This window comes from Mauremys reevesii, linkage group 2, assembly GCF_016161935.1.
Source record: "Mauremys reevesii isolate NIE-2019 linkage group 2, ASM1616193v1, whole genome shotgun sequence".
NCBI lineage: Eukaryota > Metazoa > Chordata > Testudines > Geoemydidae > Mauremys > Mauremys reevesii.
The window spans coordinates 269,789,713-269,813,274 of record NC_052624.1 but is presented as its reverse complement, the minus strand read 5'-3'; the positions used below and the strand labels follow the sequence as shown (position 1 = coordinate 269,813,274).

General features: G+C 38.2%; 1 protein-coding gene across 4 annotated transcripts in view; it reads left to right on the top strand.

Moving 5' to 3' along the window:
* Nucleotides 1-23,562, top strand: part of ASAP1 (ArfGAP with SH3 domain, ankyrin repeat and PH domain 1) — a 323,210-nt gene that overhangs the window by 146,380 nt on the left and 153,268 nt on the right. For all 4 annotated transcript variants that reach the window (XM_039523658.1, XM_039523659.1, XM_039523657.1 and 1 more), the window contains one exon: nt 18,822-18,894. In XM_039523658.1, the coding sequence (XP_039379592.1) occupies nt 18,822-18,894 (73 nt within the window). The remainder of the gene's footprint in view (nt 1-18,821; nt 18,895-23,562) is intronic.

Sequence of the window (23,562 nt, the reverse complement as noted above, 5' to 3'; positions counted from 1 at the left end):
AAGAGGACAAAGAAAATTAATTCTAGTAAACTGTAAAAATCTACTGTAAAAGGTCAATCAGAAACTTTGTAGCTAAGTAAGGCTGTAAAGAACAGCAGTATAAGAGCTAAATGCCGAATATTTTTTAAATGTACAGGACCTGGGAAAGATTAAAATATATAAATTAAAGAAAAAAATTGCAGAAAATATATTTAAAAGGCAAAGTTTTTACAGAGTTTTCAACTATCTACACTTGAAGGATAAAAGATATAATTGGGTCACATAAATGAGAAGAGAGCTTATATAATATGTAGAGGGATGGATGACGAAGAGAAGAAAATAAATAGGCAAAAAAATCATTGAGTACTTCAGCTTTTTCCACATCATCTGTCACCTGGTTGCCTCCCCCATTCAGTAAGGGTCCCACAATTTCCCTGACCACCTTCTTGTTGCTAATATACCTGTAGAACCCCTTCTTGTTACCCTTCACATCCCTTGCTTGCTGCAATTCCAGTTGTGCTTTGGTCTAATCAGGAAGGCCAAAACACAATTCAAGTTGCAGCTAGCAAGGGATGTGAAGGGTAAGAATAAGGGTTTCTACAGGTATGATAGCAACAAGAAGAATATCAGGGAAAGTGTGGGGCCCTTACTGAATGGGGGAGGCAACCTAGTGACAGATGATGTGGAAAAAGCTGAAGTATTCAATGCGTTTTTTTGCCTCGGTGTTCACAGACAAGGTCAGCTCCCAAACTGCTGTACTTGGCAGTACAGTATGTAGAGGAGATGAGCAACCCTCGGTGGTTAAAGAACAGGATAAAGACTATTTAGAAAAGCAGGACATGCATAAGTCCATGGGGCCGGATGCAGTGTATCTAAGGGTGCTGAGGGAGTTGGCTGATGTGATTGCAGAGCCATTGGCCATTATCTTTGAAAACTCATGACAATCAGGAGAGGTCCCGGACGATTGGAAAAAGGCAAATATAAAAATAAATCTTTTTAAAAGGGAAGAAGGAGAATCCAGGGAACTACAGATAGGTCAGCCTCACCTCTGTCCCTGGAAAAAATCATGGAGAAGGTCCTCAAGGAATCTATTTTGAAGCACATGGAGGAGAGGAAGGAGAGGAACAGTCAACATGGATTCACCAAGGGCAAGTCATGATGAGATAACTGGCTCTGTGGATATGGGGAAAGCAGTGGACGTGATATATCTTGACGTTAGCAGAGTTTTTTATACGGTCTCCCACAGTATTCTTGCCAGCAAGTTAAAGAAGTATGGAATGGATGAAGGGATAAGGTGGATAAAAAGCTGGCTAGATCATTGGGCTCAGCGGGTAGTGATCAATGGCTCGATGTCTAGTTGGGAGCCGGTATGAAGCGGAATGCAACAGGGTTGCGTCCTGGGGCCAGTTTTGTTCAATATCTTCATTTATGAGCTGGATGATGGGATGGATTGCACCCTCAGAAAATTTGCTGATGTCACTAAGTTGTGGCGGGAGAGGTAGATATGCTGAAAGATAGGGATAGGGTCCAGAGTGACCTAGACAAATTAGAGGATTGGACCAAAAGAAATCTAATGAGGTTCAACAAGGACAAGTGCAGAGTCCTGCACTTAGGAAGGAAGAATCCCAGGCACGGCTACAGGCTGGGGACTGACTGGTTAAATATCAGTTCTGCAGAACAGGACCTGGGGATTACAGTCGATGAGAAGCTGGATATGAGTCAACAATGTGCCCTTGTTGCCAAGAAGGCTAACGGCATATTGGGCTGCATTAGTAGGAGCATTGCCAGCAGATCGAGGGAAGTGATTATTCCCCTCTATTTGGTACTGGTGAAGCCACATCTGTAGTATTGCATCCAGTTCCCCCCTCCCCCCCCGAAAGTGGACAGATTGGAGAGATTTCAGAGTAGCAGCCGTGTTAGTCTGTATCCGCAAAAAAAACAAAAAAACAAAAAAACAGGAGTACTTGTGGCACCTTAAAGACTAACAAATTTATTTTAGCATGAGCTTTCGTGAGCTGCAGCTCACTTCTTCGGATGCATAGAATGGAACACACAGACGGGATAATTATACATACAGAGAACATGAAAAGGTGGAAGTATGCATTCCAACCGGCAGAGTCTAATCAATTGAGATGAGCTATCGTTAGCAGGAGGAAAAAAACTTTTTGAAGTGATAATTAAGATGGCCCATAGAAGGTGTGAGGAGAACTTAACATAGGGAAATAGATTCAATTGGTGTAATGACCCAAAAGCTCATGCTAAAATAAATTTGTTAGTCTTTAAGGTGCCACAAGTACTCCTGTTTTTTTTTTTTTTGTAGATTGGAGAGAGTCCAGCGGAGGGAAACGAAAATGATTAGTGGACTGGGGCACATGGTTTATGAGTAGAGGCTGAGGGAACTGGGCTTATTTAGTCTGCAGAAGAGAGGAGGTGAGGGGAATTTGATAGCAGACTTCAACTACCTGAAGGGGGGTTCCAAAGAGGATGGAGCTAGGCTGTTCTTAGTGGTGGCAGATGACAGAACAAGGAGTAATGGTCTCAAGTTACAGTGGGGGAGGTCTAGGTTGGATATTAGGAACCACTATTTCCCTAGTTGGGTAGTGAAGCACTGGAATGGGTTACCTAGGGAGGTGGTGGAATGTCCATCCTTAGAGGTTTTTAAGGCCTGGCTTGACAAAGCCCTGGCTGGGATGATTTAGTTGGGGTTGGTCCTGCTTTGAGCAGGGGATTGGACTAGATGACCTCCTGAGGTCTCTTCCCACCCTAATCTTCTATGATTTTATGATTCTGAATAGTTCTTAAATTTGTTCTTTATCTTCAGAGAGTTATGGTGGAGATTGAAGTCAGGAGTCTGTTTTCTTGGGATACTTGACTAGTAGTTGGGTATTGTACATGAGTATAAAAACAAGAACTTAGTATACCAAGTACATGGTCAAGGTTACCTAAATCAACACACATATTTAATGAAAGTGAGCAAGGAAACCACTGAACTTTCAGTGGAGAATCTTAAAAGAGATCACGAGGATTAGAAAGTATCAAACAATGTTTTTTAAGCCAGTGTTTCCCAAATGGTGTGTCAGACCCCACAGTGGATCACAGGAGGGTTCTAGGTAGGTGACGGTGCCTTAGGCAATCAGACAATTCTCTTGCCCTGCGAGACCCTGGAGGGGGTTGGAGAGTGAGCCCGCCCCACACTCATCCTGCAGTGGTGGCTCATGTCCCTGCTCTGGGCATTGCAAATTGGTACATGGGGTTGCAGCACCACTCAGGTTTGTCCCAGATGGAGGTTTGTGCATGGTTGTAACGCCACTCACTCAAATTTGGCTTGGCAACTCCTCCATCTAGGTCACATCGGATGGGCTCAGAGACCATCTGCTCTTGGTTGCAATGCCCAGAGCAGGGAGCCACTGCTGTGGGGTGAGTTCAAGGTGGGTTTGCTCTTCCGCCCCCTTGAACCAGGCCAGGATTAGGGTTGTGCTGCTAAGAGAGTGCATATATGTAATAGTGGGTTGTAGTAAAAAAAAAAAAAAAAAAGACAATGCAATTGTTGTCACCTTTAGTAAAAGTTTGGGAAACATTGTTTTAAGGAAAACTGAGGGAGGCAAGGGTCAAGAAACAACAAAAATCACAAACCATTAAATTTAACATCTGTTGTGGGGAAAACCTTACAAGTATCTTAAAAGATGTGGTTGAAGAACACCTGGGAAAATGCAGATAGATTTAATACAGGGGTTGGCAACCTTTCAGAAGTGGTGTGCCAAGTCTTCATTTATTCACTTTAGTTTAAGGTTTCACATGCCAGTAATACATTTTAACATTTTTAGAAGATCTCTTTCTATAAGTCTATAATATATAACTAAACTATTGTTGTATGTAAAGTAAATAAAGGTTTTTAAAATGCTTAAGAAGCTTCATTTAAAATTAAATTAAAATGCAGAGCCCCCCAGACCAGTGGCCAGGACCTGGGCAGTGAGTGCCACTGAAAATCAGCTCATGTGCCGGCTTTGGCACGCATGCCATAGGTTGCCTACCCCTGATTTAATATATCCGGCACTGGTTCAGGCATGGGGTGTCATGCTTAACTAGCTTTCTAGGATTCTTTTAAGGGTTTGTATTACTGTCATGAGAGATGGGGGATACTCAGTCTATAATTTTTATTTATGTAGTACCTATTGCTAGGCATACAGAGTATGGGGAAAAAAGCAAACAACCTTTGAATGATGCTCCTCAAACAGCTCTCCTCGTACTCTGGCCTACAGCCTGAACTTGCAAATAACTTTTTAAATTTTTAAGCAGCAAAAATCCTTTGACTTGCTTCTGCATGAGATCTAAATTAAGAACCTTGGAGTCGAAAGAGCCACAGTAATGAATAGAGAACTAGAACTGTAGTAATGAGAGAGGCTTGCCAAGGATCAACTTTGTCCAGTTGGAAAAAATTCTGTTGGTATCTTGAGAATGAATATTTAGCTGTTTGATACATGCTATAGATACTTGCAGTGAGCTTGGTGCAAAGTTCCAATCAAAACTCTGCTGTTCACTCATTGTGTGGCTCAGATTCTCAGTGTGTAAAATAGGGGTAGTAAGTCTTTAAATGTGTTGCACATTTTCAAAGTGTTGTGATTGATATTAAATGTGCTGTGTGAGCATACTAAAACTAGCTTTATAGGTTTGCAGGTCATAGTTAAATTGGAGAACAGAGTAAACAGGAAAGGCATGGGGGAAGAAAAATACAGTTATCAAATAAAAAAAACACATTAGAACTGTCTGAATAATTGTTTCAGCAATGGAAATGCAGTTAGATATAGGAATGTGTAATGTAATTAAACTTAAAGGAAAACATTGTGCAAAAAGTACTGAATGGAACTGAAAAGATGCTAAGAATACATTGGGGTTTAACTAAGGTATAGATACAAAACAGGAGGTATTGTTACAATAAAGGCACTTGTTAGATCCCACCTGGAGTATTATGTAATATATGAGGTCAGAAAATACATATGGCATTGAAGTGAGTGCAGTATAAGGAACCAGGATGACAGCACAATCATGCTAATAATATTCACTTTATACTTATTCTAGGTTCTGCTTTTCACGAAAGGTTACAAAATTGTTTGAATAATCACTTTTTATTTTCACTTGCTCATGACTTCTCCCCAAATCCTGCTTTCCTCCTGCTATTTTTTTTTGGGGGGTGGAGTTGTTGGGGGGCGAAAACTAGCATTCACAATCTGATAAAGTGAAATCTATTATACATAACTATTTTAGATAATACTAAAAATACTGTGCTTTAAGTAAATCAATTGTATAACCCCACGTGGAGCGTCTCAAGAGTTGTATCAGAAATAGAAGGGGTTTGTAAAGAAATAACAAAACTATTAGAACCATGTAAAGACTTTCATATTAAGACATTGAAAAGATTATGGGTGAAGCCCTAGCTCCATTTTAGACTATACCATTTCTATCACAGACTTAAAGGGAGCTAGCATTTCACTATTTCGTTTAGAGAAGAGACATACAGTGGAAAACATAGCATAGGTCTACAGAATGATGAATAGCATAGAAAAGGTAACTCAGGCACTCCTGTTATCTACTTGTAATATTACAACAAGGAGAAAGTGAGTTAAACTGAAAGGCAGCCAAGGAAATATTTTTACTAGGGCTGTCAAACGATTAAAAAAATATAATTGTGATTAATTGCAAGATTTAAAAAATTAATCATGATTAAACAAAGTTTTAATCACACTGTTAATAATAGAATACCAATGTAAATTAATTATAAATAATATTGGATATTTTTCTACATTTTCAAATATATTGATTTCAGTTACAAAGCAGAATACAAAGTGTAGAGTGCTCATTTTATAGTAATATTTTTATTACCAATATTTGCACTATAGTGCAAGTCGAAAGATGAAGGGGCATATGAATGTTTAGCATTTTTGGCATATAAATACCTTGCAATGCTGGCTAAAACAGTGCCATGCAAACACCTGTTCTCACTTTCAGATGACATTGTAAGTAAGTAGCGGGCAGTATTATCACCCATAAATGTAAACCAATTTGTTTGGTCTTAGTGATTGGCTGAACAAGAAGTAGGAATGATGGACTTGTAGGCTCTAAAATTTTACATTGTTTTGTTTTTGAGTGCAGTTATGTAAAAAATAATTCTACATTTGTAAGTTGCACTTCCATGATAGAGATTGCATAACAGTACTTGTATGAGGTGAATTGAAAAATATTACTTCTTTTGTTTATCTTTTTTACAGTGCAAATATTTGTAATCCAAATAATACTAAAAACTGAGCACTGTACACTTTGTATTTTGTGTTGTAACTTAAATCAGTATGTTTGAAAATGTAGGGTAGGCGCAGTGACCCATTTGGGGTCATTTGAGCTAAAGGTTGTGGAGATATAACACCCCTCTCTCCTATTTTTCAGAAAGTTGATAGTTTTGTTTTGGGGGAGGGGGATGTCGCACAGAAGCTAGAGATGAAATTATTGATGTGAGGAGGTTCAAGGTACTCTGTCAAATCTTAACTTAGTGCGTGGCACCCACTAAATCTTTTGGGGACTCAAAATGAGACTGACATTTAAGAAAACATACATTTATTTTATAGTCTTCATGTGCCAGTAGAGAAAAACAGCTAGAGGTTTTTCATTCCTGCTATTTTATATGCTTTAAAGCTCTAAAATCCAAATAATTACTCAGATTGCTTTGACATTTGATGTGCATGGAGTTGCAGGGTAGCATTAATTGTTCAAATTTGGGGGTCATTTGACTGAGGAGTTCCTGAGTTACATCCCTCCCCACCCACCCCCCGCCAAACCCAGTTTCCTTGTTATAGTGTGCTGTTAAACTGAACGGTATTAATGAGTAGATGGATCACAGACCTCATTGAGTTTGATTGCTGTGAATTCATCCTACAGTTAACATAACTAAAGATAAGTTTATCACAAGTCCCCACATAAGATAAAAAGAGATTTGGACTGAGTGTGTGGGGGTTGCTACAATTTGTGAGTCATGGGTGACAATTTTATTTTGTGGCATTGTAATTAAAGCATTTGAGGGAAAAATTAGACATATGAATGCTTCCTGGGAGGAGAAAGAAGGTGTGTTAGGGGGCAGAAGAATAGGGGAAAGAGGGAGAGGTTTTGGGGCTGCAGCGAGTCGAGTTTTACCCTAAGTAATGCATAGCACCACTTAAATCTTTGGGGGACCGCAATTGTGGACAGTATTTAAGAACATGTTCAATTCACTTACATAGATGGAAGGATTACACTACGCATACGCCATACGCCAATAAAGAAAAAAAATAGTGAGTTTCTATACAGCCACTTTAAGCTTGCCAGTGTAGTTTGAGGGAATGTGCCAACACCATTGCCCCAGTGAATACTCCACCACTGATGTTTCTAGTCTGAACCTTTGTACAGCTGTGCAGTAAAGATTTAATAACTCCTGATGCTTGCTACAAGTTGCCTCTGTTATAATATAACATTTAATTTATGGAGAGGTTTAGTGTGAACACACAGAATAGTCAGTAGCCAATCTAACCAAAATTTTGGTTATATTGGGTGGGAAGGAACTGGAGGCAGAGGACTTTGTGGGTGTGGACTGAGGGTCGGGACCAGGGGACAGGAACAGGGGTTGTGTCTGCAGTGGAGGTGAGAAATTCGGTCAGATTATAGGCAAATGTTGGATTGGTTGTTTTAAGAAAATTTGTATTTTAGTAACTCTTGGTGTTGGTGGAAGAGGGACAAATGGCTACTTCTTGATTTTGGGGCAGATTAAGGTGGTGTTTCCCAGGACACACACTGTGGAGGTTTGGAACTGACATTGCAGCTACCTTGATGGCTCAGGGAAATGAATACATGTGCTACCAGGGTTGCCAACGTGTAGATTCTGGTCAGTTTCAGGATTACAAGGTTGCAGAAGTTTTTGGGAAATCAAGGAGCACAGCTTGACATGGGGATTGCTGACTACAGACTGCTTTGGGTAGAGCGAGGTGGCCTGCATTGGCATCAAGAATTGCTGATTCTGCAGTGTCTAACTTGTGATTTAAGAGGTTGTGACCTACTGGACATTGTTGTGGTTCACTCAGGTGGAAATGATCTAGGCATTATTCCTGGTGTACACCTCATACAATGTATGAGAGCAGATTGGGAGCATATCAGAGATTTGTATTCAAGAGCTGTGATAGTTTGCTCTGATTTGCCTAAGTGTCTGAATAATTGCTGCAGTGACAATGTGTAAACCAATTAATAAATATTAGAAGAACATTAAAAGGGAAATGGAAGGGTTCATGGCTGACCAGCATATGTGGATGTGGAATAGAAACATTACAAGTTCTGAGGGTAAAGAGTTTTCAAAGTGTGTTAGGCACAAAAGGAAGCTTAACAATGGGTATTGGTCCATTAATAAATGGAAATTGTAGAATTATAATGATGGGAATCAGTGACTCTGAAAAAGATTTTGCAGTCATGGTATAGAAACAGATGCACATGAGCTCGCAGTGCAACACTTTGGCCAAAAGGGCTAATCTAATGCAATCCAAGACTGCATAAACATGGGAATCTTGAGTAGAAAAGGAGTACAGATATTATTTTATCTATGTATATGGCATTGATGTGACCATTGCTGGAATACTTTGTCCAGTACTGGTAGTCACAATTCAAGAAGGATGTTGATAAATTTTAGAGAGTTCAGACACGAGCCATGAGTATGATTAAAGGATTAGAAATATGCCTTATAATGGTAGTTTCGAGAAACTCAATCTATTTAGCTCAACAAAGAGGAGTTAAGGGGTAGTTTGATTACAGACTATAAGTAACTACATGGGGAACAAATATTTGATAATGGGCTCTTCAATCTACCAGAAACTGGTATAACATAATCCAATAGATGAAAGTTTGAAGCTAAACAAATTCAGAATGCAAATATGGTGTATGTTTTTAACAGTGAGAGAAATTAAGTCTTAGTGCCACTTATGAAGGGTTGTGGTAGATTCCTCATCACTGACTATTTTAAAATCAAGATTGAATGTTTTTCTAAAAATATGAAGTAGGAATTATTTTGGGGAAGTTCTTAGGCCTGTGTTATACAGGAAGTCAGTCTAGATGAGTATAATCCCTTCTGGCTTTGGAATCTATGAAAAACTAACTTTCTTATAGCTGGGGTTTATCTATTGGACAGCATTCAGAAGATCTTTCTCTAAAATATAAAACTTTCAGTATTTTGGCCCACTTTGTTTATGATTTCTCTCACCAGCCACTCTCCAAACTCCACTCTCCAACTATTCCAAAAAGTGACAAGGAACACCATTCAACTGTAACATAGTTGTCCTTTGCTTCAAGCACTGCATTTGAGTTGGTTGATAGGAAGGGGGAAGTAATGGCAATAGAGACGTTTGAATACCAGGAAGTGAAGACTCTAGGGAGATGCATTCTCTATTTGCAGTGTTCAGGGCCGCACTCTGAGGCCACCAAAAATTTGTTGTGAGAACCCCTGATCTAGGCTCATTAGGTGTTGTTAAATGCCAGAAGGGTCAATTTCAAAGCTACAGGATGAGCTTACATGCACTGGCAACTGATTTGCATATGACGGACTGGAGCTCATTAATATCATGATGAAAGGTGTCTTCAGATGAGATAACTAAAGGTATCAGTTGAATGGATACTCGAGGTCATGACTTGTATTATCCAGGGCTACAGGAGTCGGCAACCTTTCAGAAGTGGTGTGCCGAGTCTTCATTTATTCACTGTAAATTAAAGTTTTGTGTGCCAGTAATACATTTTAATATTTTTAGAAGGTCTTTTTCTATAAGTCTATAATATATAACTAAACTATTGTTGTATGTAAAGTAAATAAGGTTTTTAAAATGTTTAAGAAGCTTAATTTAAATTTAAATTAAAATGCAGAGCCCTCTGGACTGGTGGCCAGGACCCGGGCAGTGTGAGTGCCACTGAAAATCAGCTCGTATGCCGCCTTCGGCACACGTGCCATAGGTTGCCTACTGCTGGTCTATCATCTCCAATCAAGAATAGACTAAAGTTGTGCTCAAATACAAAGAAGAGAGAATGAAGATGGCAGGGACTATTACAGAGCTAATCGCTGACAGGTCATTGTTTGCTCATCTCCTGGTCGTGTCCTGATCTCAGCATGATCCTGATTTACATGAGACTTTGGGAAAGTACAAGTTCTCCATGGTACGACAATTAATGTTTGAATGAGAGGGAACAGTGCATATGTTCCGGTTAAAAAGCATACTAATGCACAGCTTGCATGCTCTTCCTAAGCCAGCATCTACTGACAATGTGACTGGTACGTTATGCCAATACAGGTCTTTCGGTGTAGCAGTCGTAGATGGTATGACTGAGGTACAAGCGCTTGACAAACCAGAAACTGTTAACATCTGCTGAGATTTGACTGACACTTCATTATGAGGCTACAGAGAGAATACTGGACCAATAATGAAGTTCACCCTGTGTTTGACATTTATGTAGATGAATCAATTAAAAACATTACCAGAAAGAAAAGATTCCATGGTATTGCATGTGTGCAATATTTTGACTCCATGAACATCTGCAACATTGCAATGAAGAAGCAACTGTCTCATACTCACATGAAGGGCAAGTAACTGCATACCTTGCAGGAAAAATGCTCCAGCATACGAAGAATTCTTCAAAAAAAAATTATTTATCACATGGCATAATGAATCTGGTGCTTTACACTGTTCAGTGGAGTTGCCTTGTAGTTCTCATGAGAAGGCTGACACTAAAATTACCTTGCATGCTATCAATGCCACAGAGAGAGGTACTGCTAAACTCTGTATATGTGTCTTGTGCAAAAATAGTGCTGTATGTGAAATGCTATCCAATACTTCTGCACAATTCTGTATTTGTGTCTGCTGCTGGTGAACAGTGATTCAGAGATGTGTGATTATGATTATACAGAGTATGATTAAAGGATTAGAAATATGCCTTATAATGGTAGTTTCGAGAAACTCAATCTATTTAGCTCAACAAAGAGGAGTTAAGGGGTAGTTTGATTACAGACTATAAGTAACTACATGGGGAACAAATATTTGATAATGGGCTCTTCAATCTACCAGAAACTGGTATAACATGATCCAATAGATGAAAGTTTGAAGCTAAACAAATTCAGAATGGAAATATGGTGTATGTTTTTAACAGTGAGAGAAATTAAGTCTTAGTGCCACTTATGAAGGGTTGTGGTAGATTCCTCATCACTGACTATTTTAAAATCAAGATTGAATGTTTTTCTAAAAATATGAAGTAGGAATTATTTTGGGGAAGTTCTTAGGCCTGTGTTATACAGGAAGTCAGACTAGATGATTATAATAATCCCTTCATACAGAATATCCCTCAGAGATGTGTTCCTATCACTCGGAACATTAAAAGCCAGTGCGTTACCAGGTTGCATGTCCTTTCAATATGTGACATTACTGGAAGGTTGGCTGAAAATACTAATTTATCTTATTGGAAGGCATTCGATTCAGCATCCAGAGACTCTGTCCTTGCTCTGAACATGTTAGGAATGGCTGAGAAAGTCACTGATGAGTTTATAAATGCACTGGAGGCATTCATATGCCGAGTTTGCTATTTGAAGACTGTCTTTAATACCTGTAGAGCTACACTGGGGTATGATTTCTGAGAAGCAGAAAGAAGAATTGCCACTGACAAGGGGTATATTTATACCTGCTATCTAGAGGGCAAATTATCAAATAATGGAATGGCTTCAGGATAATTGAGGGTGTCCAAAACTACCCTCACCAATTGGGCATTGATAGGTCTTGGAGGAGGGACTGATCACACTAGTTATATCTGAAATACCATGCATTCTTGAATCAATCCTCCTCCAGATCAAATGCTCATGTGCAATGACCAAATGCTCAGAACCCTCCAGATGTTTGGCCTGCAGCCTTCCTTGCACAGAGATGTGCGAGTGTGGTGTGGACAAGGATTAGTGTTGATGGCATTGTCTAGGAATGGTGCTCTGAGAGGACACAGATGATGACTTTGATGAATAAATGTTTTCAGTCCCGCATGTTAAGGCTAACTTCCCTATCATTACCAAAGATGAGTGTCTTCTTTCATGTATGCAATGTTAAAGTATAATTGAAAAAATGTTGATTTTTAAACATTTTCTCAAATATATATCTATATACTGTACTAGTTTTTTTTTAATGTTTGGCACCCTTGTGTTTGCGGCAGAAAGAGCTTTCAAATTATACCCATCTTGACCCATTCCTGATGATGATGTGTTATTAACATTTCCAGCAACTGGTGGTCCTGGAGCTGGGGTGGAGCGAGTCCCCCCTGTGATGCCACAGAAGAAAAAGCCATTGAAATTATCATTCTGTAGATTTTTACAAATCAAGTGACATCTCCTTTACCTTTCTATCACTAACTTGCCCACGAAATGAGATTTTAATACATTATACTCTCTAGTGCGCTTTAACGTAAATGCTCTTACTACGTTAAAGTGCACTAGGGACAAACACACAAAATACTAAACCATGGGGTTCAGTAACATGGAGAAAAAAGTTAAGATCACATGTAAGTCATTTTTATACATATAATGACATACAATAAAAATTAAAGTAGATTCTATTTAGGCAAGAATTTTGGGAAGTACCTGAAAAAAAATCTTCTCATTCAGTATCAGTATCCTCGCTGATTTTTGGATATCCCCATAGAACATGAAAATTGCTAAAAAATAAACCCTGGAAAATGACATTAATAACCCCCTCCAAAATAGAAGCCTTGTGTACATTTTATAATTAACAGGGCACAGGGGTTTTACTGCAAAGGGTATTGTAGTAGTGAGCTGTATATATGAGAGCAGTCTAAACATTTACTATCTGCATGCACTCCAGGTAAAGTGAGTGTGGTCTGGATGAGGTGTATCTGTACTGAATGGTGGAGGCAGTAGATAGTTTTGCTTTGTTCAAGGGTATTTGTGTCATCTATGGATTACTTTGAGAGATATGTCAGCTTTGATTATTATTATATGAAGTGATCTGTGTTTTACACTCTCTTGTGTCTATAAGGAAAGAGAAGAGGTGCATGCATACTTTCAGGGTGCAGTATGCATCTTTTCTGTGCAGAATTGAATAGGTTGCATGAACAGCTTTAACTGTGCATTTCCTTGTTTTCAGTAGTTTGATATTTGCTCAACTCGGCATTCTAAATCTTAACATAATTTTTTGCCATAGGACTAATAATAATCTCTAGTAAAAGGTACTTGGTTTACATCATCTTTCCTCATTTGATTGGACCAATTACTTTTCTCACAGCTCTGATTATTTGTGATGTCAGTACTCCACCAGTGTTCTCCTGAAAGACAACAAAAGTGATCTCACACAGGATAGTGGCTTAAAAAAAAATAGGAGCAGTAGAGATCATTTATCCTTCAGAAGAATCAATATCAGTTAGTGTAAAATGTATCCACTTGCTAAAGCGCTAAGCACATATAAAATTTAGTTGGACCCTGAAAGATAGAAGTTTTGCATGGAAAAAATGTATTATAATGTGCCAAATTAACATTGGTTAATCCACAGAAGCAGTGTACCAATGACACTTGTTTTAGTTCAATTAGAATCATAGAATATCAGGGTTGGAAGGGACCTCACGAGGTCATCTAGTCCAACCCCCTTCTTGAAGCAGGACCAATCCCCAGGTTTTTTGTTTTTTGGGTTTTTTTTGTTTTTTTTAACCCCAGTTCCCTAAATTGCACCCTCAAGGACTGAACTCACAATCCTGGGTTTAGCAGGCCAATGCTCAAACCACTGAGGGGCTGGAATACAAAGGCAGCTAACTTCCCATGGCTGTTTGTGAAATAGAGAACTAGGGAGGCTTTTTGCACACACACTTTCCTTTTTTTGCCTTCAGCTACAATTTGGACATACAGTAGAACCTCAGAGTTATGAACATCAGAATTAGGAACTGACTGGTCAACCATATATCTCGTTTGGAACCAGAAGAACACAATCAGGCAGACCAAAAAATGCAAATACAGTACAGTACTGTGTTAAACGTAAGCTACTAAAAAATAAAGGGAAAGTTTAAAAAAGATTTGAAATAGTAAGTAAACTTTCTGTGCTTGTTTCATTTAAATTAAGATGGTTAAAAGCAGCATTTTTCTTCTGCATAGTAAAATTTCAAAGCCATGTAAGTCAAAGTTCAGTTGTAAACTTTTGAAAGACCCACCATAACGTTTTGTTCAGAGTTACAAACATTTTAGAGTTATGAAAAACCTCCATTCCCAAGGTGTTCATAACTGAGGTTCTACCAAAGAAACCAACAGGACTCCACTGGCCATCACATACAGTCCCCAGCTAAAACCCCTCCAGCGCATCATCAGGGATCTACAACCCATCCTGGAGAATGATCCCACACTTTCACAGGCCTTGGGTGGCAGGCCAGTCCTCGCCCACAGACAACCTGCCAACCTGAAGCATATTCTCACCAGTAACTGCACACCGCACCATAGTAACTCTAGCTCAGGAACCAACCCATGCAACAAACCTCGATGCCAACTCTGCCCACATATCTACACCAGCAACACCATCACAGGACCTAACCAGATCAGCCACACCATCACCGGTTCATTCACCTGCACGTCCATCAATGTAATATATGCCATCATATGCCAGCAATGCCCCTCTGCTATGTACATCGGCCAAACTGGACAGTCTCTAAGGAAAAGGATAAATGGACACAAATCAGATATTAGGAATGGCAATATACAAAAACCTGTAGGAGAACACTTCAACCTCCCTGGCCACACAATAGCAGATCTTAAGGTGGCCATCCTGCAGCAAAAAAACTTCAGGACCAGACTTCAAAGAGAAACTGCTGAGCTTCAGTTCATCTGCAAATTTGACACCATCAGCTCAGGATTAAACAAAGACTGTGAATGGCTTGCCAATTACAGAACCAGTTTCTCCTCCCTTGGTTTTCACACCTCAACTGCTAGAACAGGGCCTCATCCTCCCTGATTGAACTAACCTCGTTATCTCTAGCTTGCATCTTGCTTGCATATATAAACCTGCCCCTGGAAATTTCTACCACTTGCATCCGAAGAAGTGGGTATTCACCCACGAAAGCTCATGCTGCAAAACATCTGTTAGTTTATAAGGTTCCACAGGATTCTTTGTTGCTTTTACAGATCCAGACTAACACGGCTACCCCTCTGATACTTGAGGTTCTACTGTACATCAATGGCCTCACGAATTGTAAGATAAAAGGAGACAAGAGACAGAAATGGAAAAAGAAAATCCTTAAGTTGAACAGGGATCTAGCAACACAAATGATGCACATAGTTATCCATGATTGCTCTCTGTTGGAAGTCTTCTTAAGGTGAACTATGGCTCAAGCAGCTGAAGGAAAGTCGTGGGAAAACTGACTCAACAATTAACACATTATTTCTCCTAAGAGAAGGTCTTAAATATCCGTCAAAGAGATTGAGATGCCATTTTCAAGATCTAGATGTAGCTTCAATATTTCTGTTAGTTCAGTTGCAGTTAAGTACTGTTTGCCTATAATTATTATTTTATTATGAGTTTAAATGAGTTTTAGATGAAAGAGTAAAACTGTTTGTGGGAGCTTCTGTTGGTTTGAACTTTAGTTCCGGAGTATTAAATTATAGACTTATAAATGTAATCTTCATGATTATAAGGTTTTCTATTTGACCTCCTACAGTAGTTCTTTAAATACAATAATCTGCACATTTTTACACACTAATTTCAAAACCATTCAAAATGCCATAAAATTACTAATCTCCAATTATGGCAATACAGCTTTTATGAATCTACCCATGTGAAGCTTTTGTTGGAATTTTATATTTCTGAACTTCCTATTTTATAGAATAAAAATATTTTAATACTGTAATTTTTGTCTGTAAAATAGCTATTCTAAATACATCTGCTTGGAATATTTTTTTTAAATATATATGCACACACGTACTTTGGACTAGGAGGGGAATATAAAGATGCTCCTTTCCATTTGAGCCCTTTCCAAAGACAATACTTATTAATAAAAATTAATTTGAAACCTGGATGCAACATAATTGCGCTCTGCTATTTATAACAACTTCCTTGGAAGCAAAATATAGTGTAATAAAGTATTAACACATCAAATGTAAGAGTTTAACATATTTGGGGACAGAAGGGCCTCTGTTTTGAAATTATTAAATGGAAGAAGGTATGATGATTGTTGCCGTAACACCCAGAAACCTCAGTTAGAATTGGGGTCCCATTGTGTAAAGCATTGTACAGACATTCTGCCCTGAATTGATATATATGATGTATTTTAAACTAGACAGGATTTGTTCAAATAGAGATACTTTAAAGTATAAATGTACAAAACTGACCCATGTTGTCAGTCTGATTAAGCTCATAAGCTCCTTGAGGCCAGGGATGTCATCCTCTATATGTTGCTGTGCTCAGTGATGGCACTCCATAAATAATGCAAACCCACCCCAATGAATGAATTTTGTCTAGTTTCCTAATTAGGTTTCACTCTGAAGGACAAATTTTCTTTTATCTATTTCCAAATTAAACTTTGAATTTCTTCCTTAGTGTCTTTGGTTCAGTATTATCAGATTCCTTCACAAGCTTTATCACTGAAACGTCTCCTAATTCACACACAAACAGTTGTATTTTGCACCCCCCAAAAAAAAAATCTAATGCTGAAATTCCTAATCTAAACTAAAATGTGGCTAGATAAATGAAGAATTACACTATCTTTTCTGAGTAGCCCTCATTATACTAGTTGACATTGATTAGAACTTCACTAGACATTCAAGATAAGTACTTGCTGAGGTGGTTTATGCTGTATGGATTGGTAATACAGTTTTGGTTGCCATTGAGGAGGCAGCAAAGGTCAGCTACTACCCACCTTGTACCACCATAAGATCTTCCAAGAACAACAATAAAACATTCTTAGTGTTGAGATATTTGTCAGTTTCACAATTTTAAATATTTTTAGTTTCCATCCTAGTGTAAGGCATGATAAAATAAAATATTCCTCACTGTAACTAAAGAAAAAAGTCTATGTAAAATTGTATTTTTATCCATTGTTCTGATATAATTGAAATGAAAAGAAAAACAGTATAAAAAGAGATTGTATTGCCGATTTTGTGGTTTTGAACTTGTCAAAAATTAACTGTATTTGAAATGCAAATAAGTTATTGTTCAGTTGAGTACATAATGTGCTCTGAATTGGATATTAATCCATAAAATATTGTTATATATTATCCTTTACTATTGGTATTATATATCTTCGAACTATAACTATTTTGCTTTGTCAGTATTGAGCCACTTAAATTTTAGGTAACAATCCAAATCCAAGTGCATTGCCAAAATGCAGGGTATTAACTGAACATTTATTAAATGTAAACCTAACACTGTAGTAATTGATATTAAGTTGTTCCTGTGACACTGCACTCTATATGATTTTATGAAAATATGCTGATGAGTGTGAACATAATGTAACTAAAATATGCTTTATGCAAAAGGTCTCTTGTAAGGTATCATTACAAAGCTTATAATCTACTGAGTGTGGTCATCCTAATTGTATAAATGTATCACTCTTGTTTCTGAAACTAGAAATATGAAATATAACTCTGAGGTCCTATTGTAATTATGCAAAGTGTGGGCCATTAATGGTGGTTTGGAATCTTGATGGCTCTCATTAACCAGGACATTGTCTAAAGATAGCTCTGTTTTACTTGTAAGTCTTCTTGTGTGTGTGCTGGCAAGTGGGTAATGAAGTCTTAGTGACATGTGATCATGTCACCTGAACTGGAATCCATCTTTAATCTGATGCTTTTCCATTGAGAAGGAGTAGTGGGAAACCAGAGAGGGGGTTTCTGTGATCCAACCCGTCACAATTCCCTTTGTCTTTAGTGGTCCAAAATAATCAATTTAAACACTTCTATTGTGTATCTATTCTCTTAGTTATGAACAATGAGTTATGTAAGCAAACATATGTAGTAAAGTGCTTAGTGTGCCCAATACCTAAATTTACAAGGGAATGGGCCTTGACTGGTTTAAGAAGCTCTAGTGCGACTTTAAAATTTCTTACTCCACAAACTAAGCTGGCTTTTTATTTCTTTGACTTTATTTTAATTTGGAGCTTTCTCAGAAAAGTTTTCTGAAGGTATATTAACTTGTTTCATCCTTTTCAATAGGTTGTGAATGGATTCATGTGTGTGTTTACAAAATCAGGTTCTTTGTTTTGTTTTTTTTCTTTAAATTTATCACTCTGTATCCAATTTATTTTTAAGAGGAACACAGTCAGCCTGAAAAGTCAGAATTGTATCTAAAAATGGTGTACCTAATATCACAACAGCTAACCTAAAAAATTACTGAATGAGAATTTCACTGTTTCCTCTGAATAGTCAGTTTTGTTTGTGTGAGTAATAGTGAAATGACTAAAACCATAGAAATTGGCAGGGAAGTCAGGCAGCTGTAATATCTACATGACTTGTAATTTACTTTTCTAAATTGACTATCTTTCAAGTTGACAGAGTTATTTTACAAAGCTTTAATCAACTTACAGCTGTCCTTTAGCTTTCTTACAACCATTCAGCTCTCCAGGATAAATTTCCTTTCAGAGATGTTTAATTCAGCTCTTTAATTGACTTGAAGGGGTTGAGTGACCTATGACCTTCCCAGAGGGCTGAGCACAGTGCATCTGTAGTGCTTCCAGACCCTGAAATTATTCACTATGTACTAAGAAATATTATGAAACTGGATGATGCTATTCAATAACAAGATAAACAGAGGTGGTCTTTTTTGACAGTCTCTCTTTTATTACAGGCATTGGATCAAGACAGAACTGCACTACAGAAAGTGAAAAAGTCTGTAAAAGCAATATATAATTCTGGGCAAGGTAAGTGTTTTTGGTCTTATATGAGAATCTAAACCATTCTATTAAATAATGTTTACAAAGTTTGCTTTGCTGTTCGTTGCATATTAAACTTAAAGAGTAGGTAATGCCTGCCTCTTCCACAATACAAGTGGCTGGGAGTACACCTCTGCCCCCCGACACCTCATTGGAAACCATGTATTTCAAGGATGTCCTGATTTTTTTCCCCCCCAAAGCTCCCTAATGAACTGATCCTGTCTTCCTGGGGATGGGGGTGGAAGGAGAGAGAGACTTTTTCTCATTCTGTGCTACCATGACATCTCACAACAGGTACATTCCACTGGAACAGCAAAGCTGTTGACCAGAAGAGACCTGTTACAGCAGGAGACTGAACCCTGGATCAAGATTATTACCACATGAAATGAGAGCGACCATTAACTTCCTCACCATCAGAACTAAAATGCAAAACCTACCCTTTTGCCCAAGCTTTACAACATTAGTAACCTTACACCATCGCTCTCTCTCTATATTAAATAATAATGTACAGAAAATGAAAACACTGTGCGTCTTGTCAGCAGCGGGGGGAGGGAGGGGAGATGTGCCATTTTTTGCCCCTTAGGAACTTGGATACAGTTATAATGGACACCAATATAAGAACCTGGATGAATGGCTATGCAAATATGTCATGAAATTTTGTCCCTTTTGAAGTCTGTACTTTACAAAATCTCCATTAATGAATGTTATTATTCATAGATTCTAGGACTGGAAGGGACCTCGAGAGGTCATCGAGTCCAGTCCCCTGCCCTCACGGCAGGACCAAATACTGTCTAGACCATCCCTGATAGACATTTATCTAACCTACTCTTAAATATCTCCAGAGATGGAGATTCCACAACCTCCCTAGGCAATTTATTCCAATGTTTAACCACCCTGACAGTTAGGAACTTTTTCCTAATGTTCAACCTAAACCTCCCTTGCTGCAGTTTAAGCCCATTGCTTCTTGTTCCATCCTTAGAGGCTATGATGAACAAGTTTTCTTCTTCCTCCTTATGACACCATTTTAGATACCTGAAAACTGCTATCATGTCCCCTCTCAGTCTTCTCTTTTTTCCAAACTAAACAAACCCAATTCTTTCAGCCTTCCTTCATAGGTCATGTTCTCAAGACCTTTAATCATTCTTGTTGCTCTTCTCTGGACCCTCTCCAGTTTCTCCACATCTTTCTTGAAATGCGGTGCCCAGAATTGGACACAATACTCCAGTTGAGGCCTAACCAGTGCAGAGTAGAGTGGAAGAATGACTTCTCTTGTCTTGCTCACAACACACCTGTTAATGCATCCCCGAATCACGTTTGCTTTTTTTGCAACAGCATCACACTGTTGACTCATATTTAGCTTGAGGTCCACTATAACCCCTAGATCCCTTTCTGCCGTACTCCTTCCTAGACAGTCTCTTCCCATTCTGTATGTGTGAAACTGATTGTTCCTTCCTAAGTGGAGCACTTTGCATTTGTCTTTATTAAACTTCATCCGGTTTACCTCAGACCATTTCTCCAATTTGTCCAGATCATTTTGAATTATGACCCTATCCGCCAAAGCAGTTGCAATCCCTCCCAGTTTGGTATCATCTGCAAACTTAATAAGCGTACTTTCTATGCCAATATCTAAGTCATTGATGAAGATATTGAACAGAACCAGTACCAAAACAGACCCCTGAGGTACCCCACTTGTTATACCTTTCCAGCAGGATTGGGAACCATTAATAACTTCTCTCTGAGTGCGGTTATCCAGCCAGTTATGCACCCAACTTATAGTAGCCCCATCTAAGTTGTATTTGCCTAGTTTATTGATAAGAATATCATGCGAGACCTTATCAAATGCCTTACTAAAGTCTAGGTATACCATATCCACTGCTTCTCCCTTATCCACAAGACTCATTATCCTATCAAAGAAAGCTATCAGATTGGTTTGACATGATTTGTTCTTTACAAATCCAAGCTGGCTATTCCCTATCACCTTACCACCTTCCAAGAGTTTGCAGATGATTTCCTTAATTACTTGCTCCATTATCTTCCCTGGCACAGAAGTTAAACTAACTGGTCTGTAGTTTCCTGGGTTGTTTTTATTTCCCTTTTTATAGATGGGCACTATATTTGCCCTTTTCTAGTCTTCTGGAATCTCTCCTATCTCCCATGATTTTCCAAAGATAATAGTTAGAGGCTCAGATACCTCCTCAGTTAGCTCCTTGAATATTCTAGGATGCATTTCATCAGGCCCTGGTGACTTGCAGGCATCTAACTTTTCTAAGTGATTTTAACTTGTTCTTTTTTTATTTTATCTTCCTAACCTACCCCTTTCCCATTAGCATTCACTATGTTAGGCATTCCTTCAGACTTCTCTTTGAAGAGCGAAACAAAGAAGTCATTAAGCATCTCTGCCATTTCCAAGTTTCCTGTTACTGTTTCTCCCTCCTCACTGAGCAGTGGGCCTACGCTCTCCTTGGTCTTCCTCTTGCTTCTAATGTATTGATAAAAAGTCTTCTTGTTTCCCTTTATTCCTATAGCTAGTTTGAGCTCATTTTGTGCCTTTGCCTTTCTAATCTTGCCCCTGCATTCCTGTGTTGTTTGCCTATATTAATCCTTTGTAATTTGTCCTAGTTTCCATTTTTTATATGACTCCTTTTTTTTTTTTTTTTTTAGATCATGCAAGATCTCGTGGTTAAGCCAAGGTGGTCTTTTGCCACATTTTCTATCTTTCCTACCCAGCAGAGTAGCTTGCTTTTGGGCCCTTAATAGTGTCCCTTTGAAAAACTGCAAACTCTTCTCAGTTGTTTTTCCCCTCAGTCTTGATTCCCATGGGACCTTACCTATCAGCTCTCTGAGCTTACCAAAATCCGCCTTCCTGAAATCCATTGTCTCTATTTTGCTGTACTCCCTTCTACCCTTCCTTAGAATTGCAAACTCTATGATTTCATGATCACTTTCACCCAAGCTGCCTTCCACTTTCAAATTCTCAATGAGTTCCTCCCTATTTGTTAAAATCAAATCTAGAACAGCTTCCCCCTAGTAGCTTTTACAACCTTCTCAAATAAAAAGTTGTCTGCAATGCAGTCCAAGAACTTATTGGATGATCTGTGCCTCGCTGTGTTATTTTCCCAACATATATCTGGATAGTCGAAGTCCCCCATCACCATTAGTTTGTGCGTAGGTATTCTTCATAAAATTGGTAAACTTAAATAAGTATCAGATATAATAAATTGTAAACAATCAACACAAATATTTGTTTGGGTAGTGTTTGCCTTACTGGGCCCAGCTTCTACTTATTTCTATTGAAATAAATAGGAGTTTTGTCTCTGGATGTCTAAGGGAGCAGAGTCTTATTCAGATGGAATTACCCTTGTTGAAATATTGAATTTCAGGAAAGCACAATTTGTATAACTTGGCACTCATGTTCAGCTTAGCAAATGTCTTGCCCTTTAGAGCAGCTTCTCTGAGTTATGTATTTTAAAAAGAAGATACAGTAAACTACTAACACAGAACAACAGTTATTTGGTACTTGTGAGGTTTAGTAATGTATATTACTTTGTGCTTCTCCCCATTTCTCTCCCTCACTCATCATTCCAGCCCCACAACACATGCATCCTCCCCTCCCTCGCTCCCATAGCTCTTCAGTTGATTTGGATAAACATTTTGCCAATAGATTAAGCCAACTAAACACCTTATGCAAGTTGAGAGTACATATAACTATCTTTTGCCACAGGCATTGTTTTATTGAAGATTAGAGTCAGATATGCTGCTCTGCAGGCCCAGAGCACCTTGGAAATCTAAAGAGGTCTTTACACAACTACATGCTGATTGACTTTCAAAACTGACCAACTTTTAAGAACTGTCAAACATTTACCGCCTCCTGTGAAATGTACATGAATTGCACCATAGCCTTCAGTTGTCATTTGCCCCATGTTTTGAAATAAAACTGGTTTCATTGTCTTCAAAGCCAGTAACCATGGCATGTTATGTAAACTGTTTAAATGAATCAATAAGTGATAACATTAGTTAGGAGTCATTTTAAACAATAATGTTAAAATTGAAAATTAAAAAGTTTGTTTGTAGCCAAGTCAAATGTGATGCTCACTTCTGTTTCTTTTGTACTCCCTGGAAATTATTTGGAAAATTATATAATTTTCAGAAATTTCTAAAGTCTAATGATGAAGGGCAAGCAGTATGTTGGAAGAACCAAAGTCATTTTTGAAACCTACTTGCATACAGGTGTCTAAATTGATCTGCCAGTTCATTATAGGGCAGGAACATATAATGAAAAATCGTATTTAAGTAAGTATTAATAAAAGGACCAAGAATAAATAGCAGAGTCCCAGAATGAAACCCATTACTGACCAGGAAAAGTTTAAAGAATATACATAAAATTAGGCAGTAGTCAGAAAAGAAATTATATTCCAAGGAACAGATTGGTGTAAGCATCTTTGATACTTTCTTCATATAAAGTATGAAAGATAATATTGTAATTCCCTCTTCAGAATGTTGTGCAGTTGGGATCATTTATAGCTAAAACTGGAAACAGAATGAAGAAGGCAATTAATTCAGACTATAGTTAATCAACATAAGGAAGAGTTGTATGCTGTGTTGTTGTAAGCTTGTTGGTCTCAGGATACTAGAGAGACAAGGTGGATGAGGTAATAT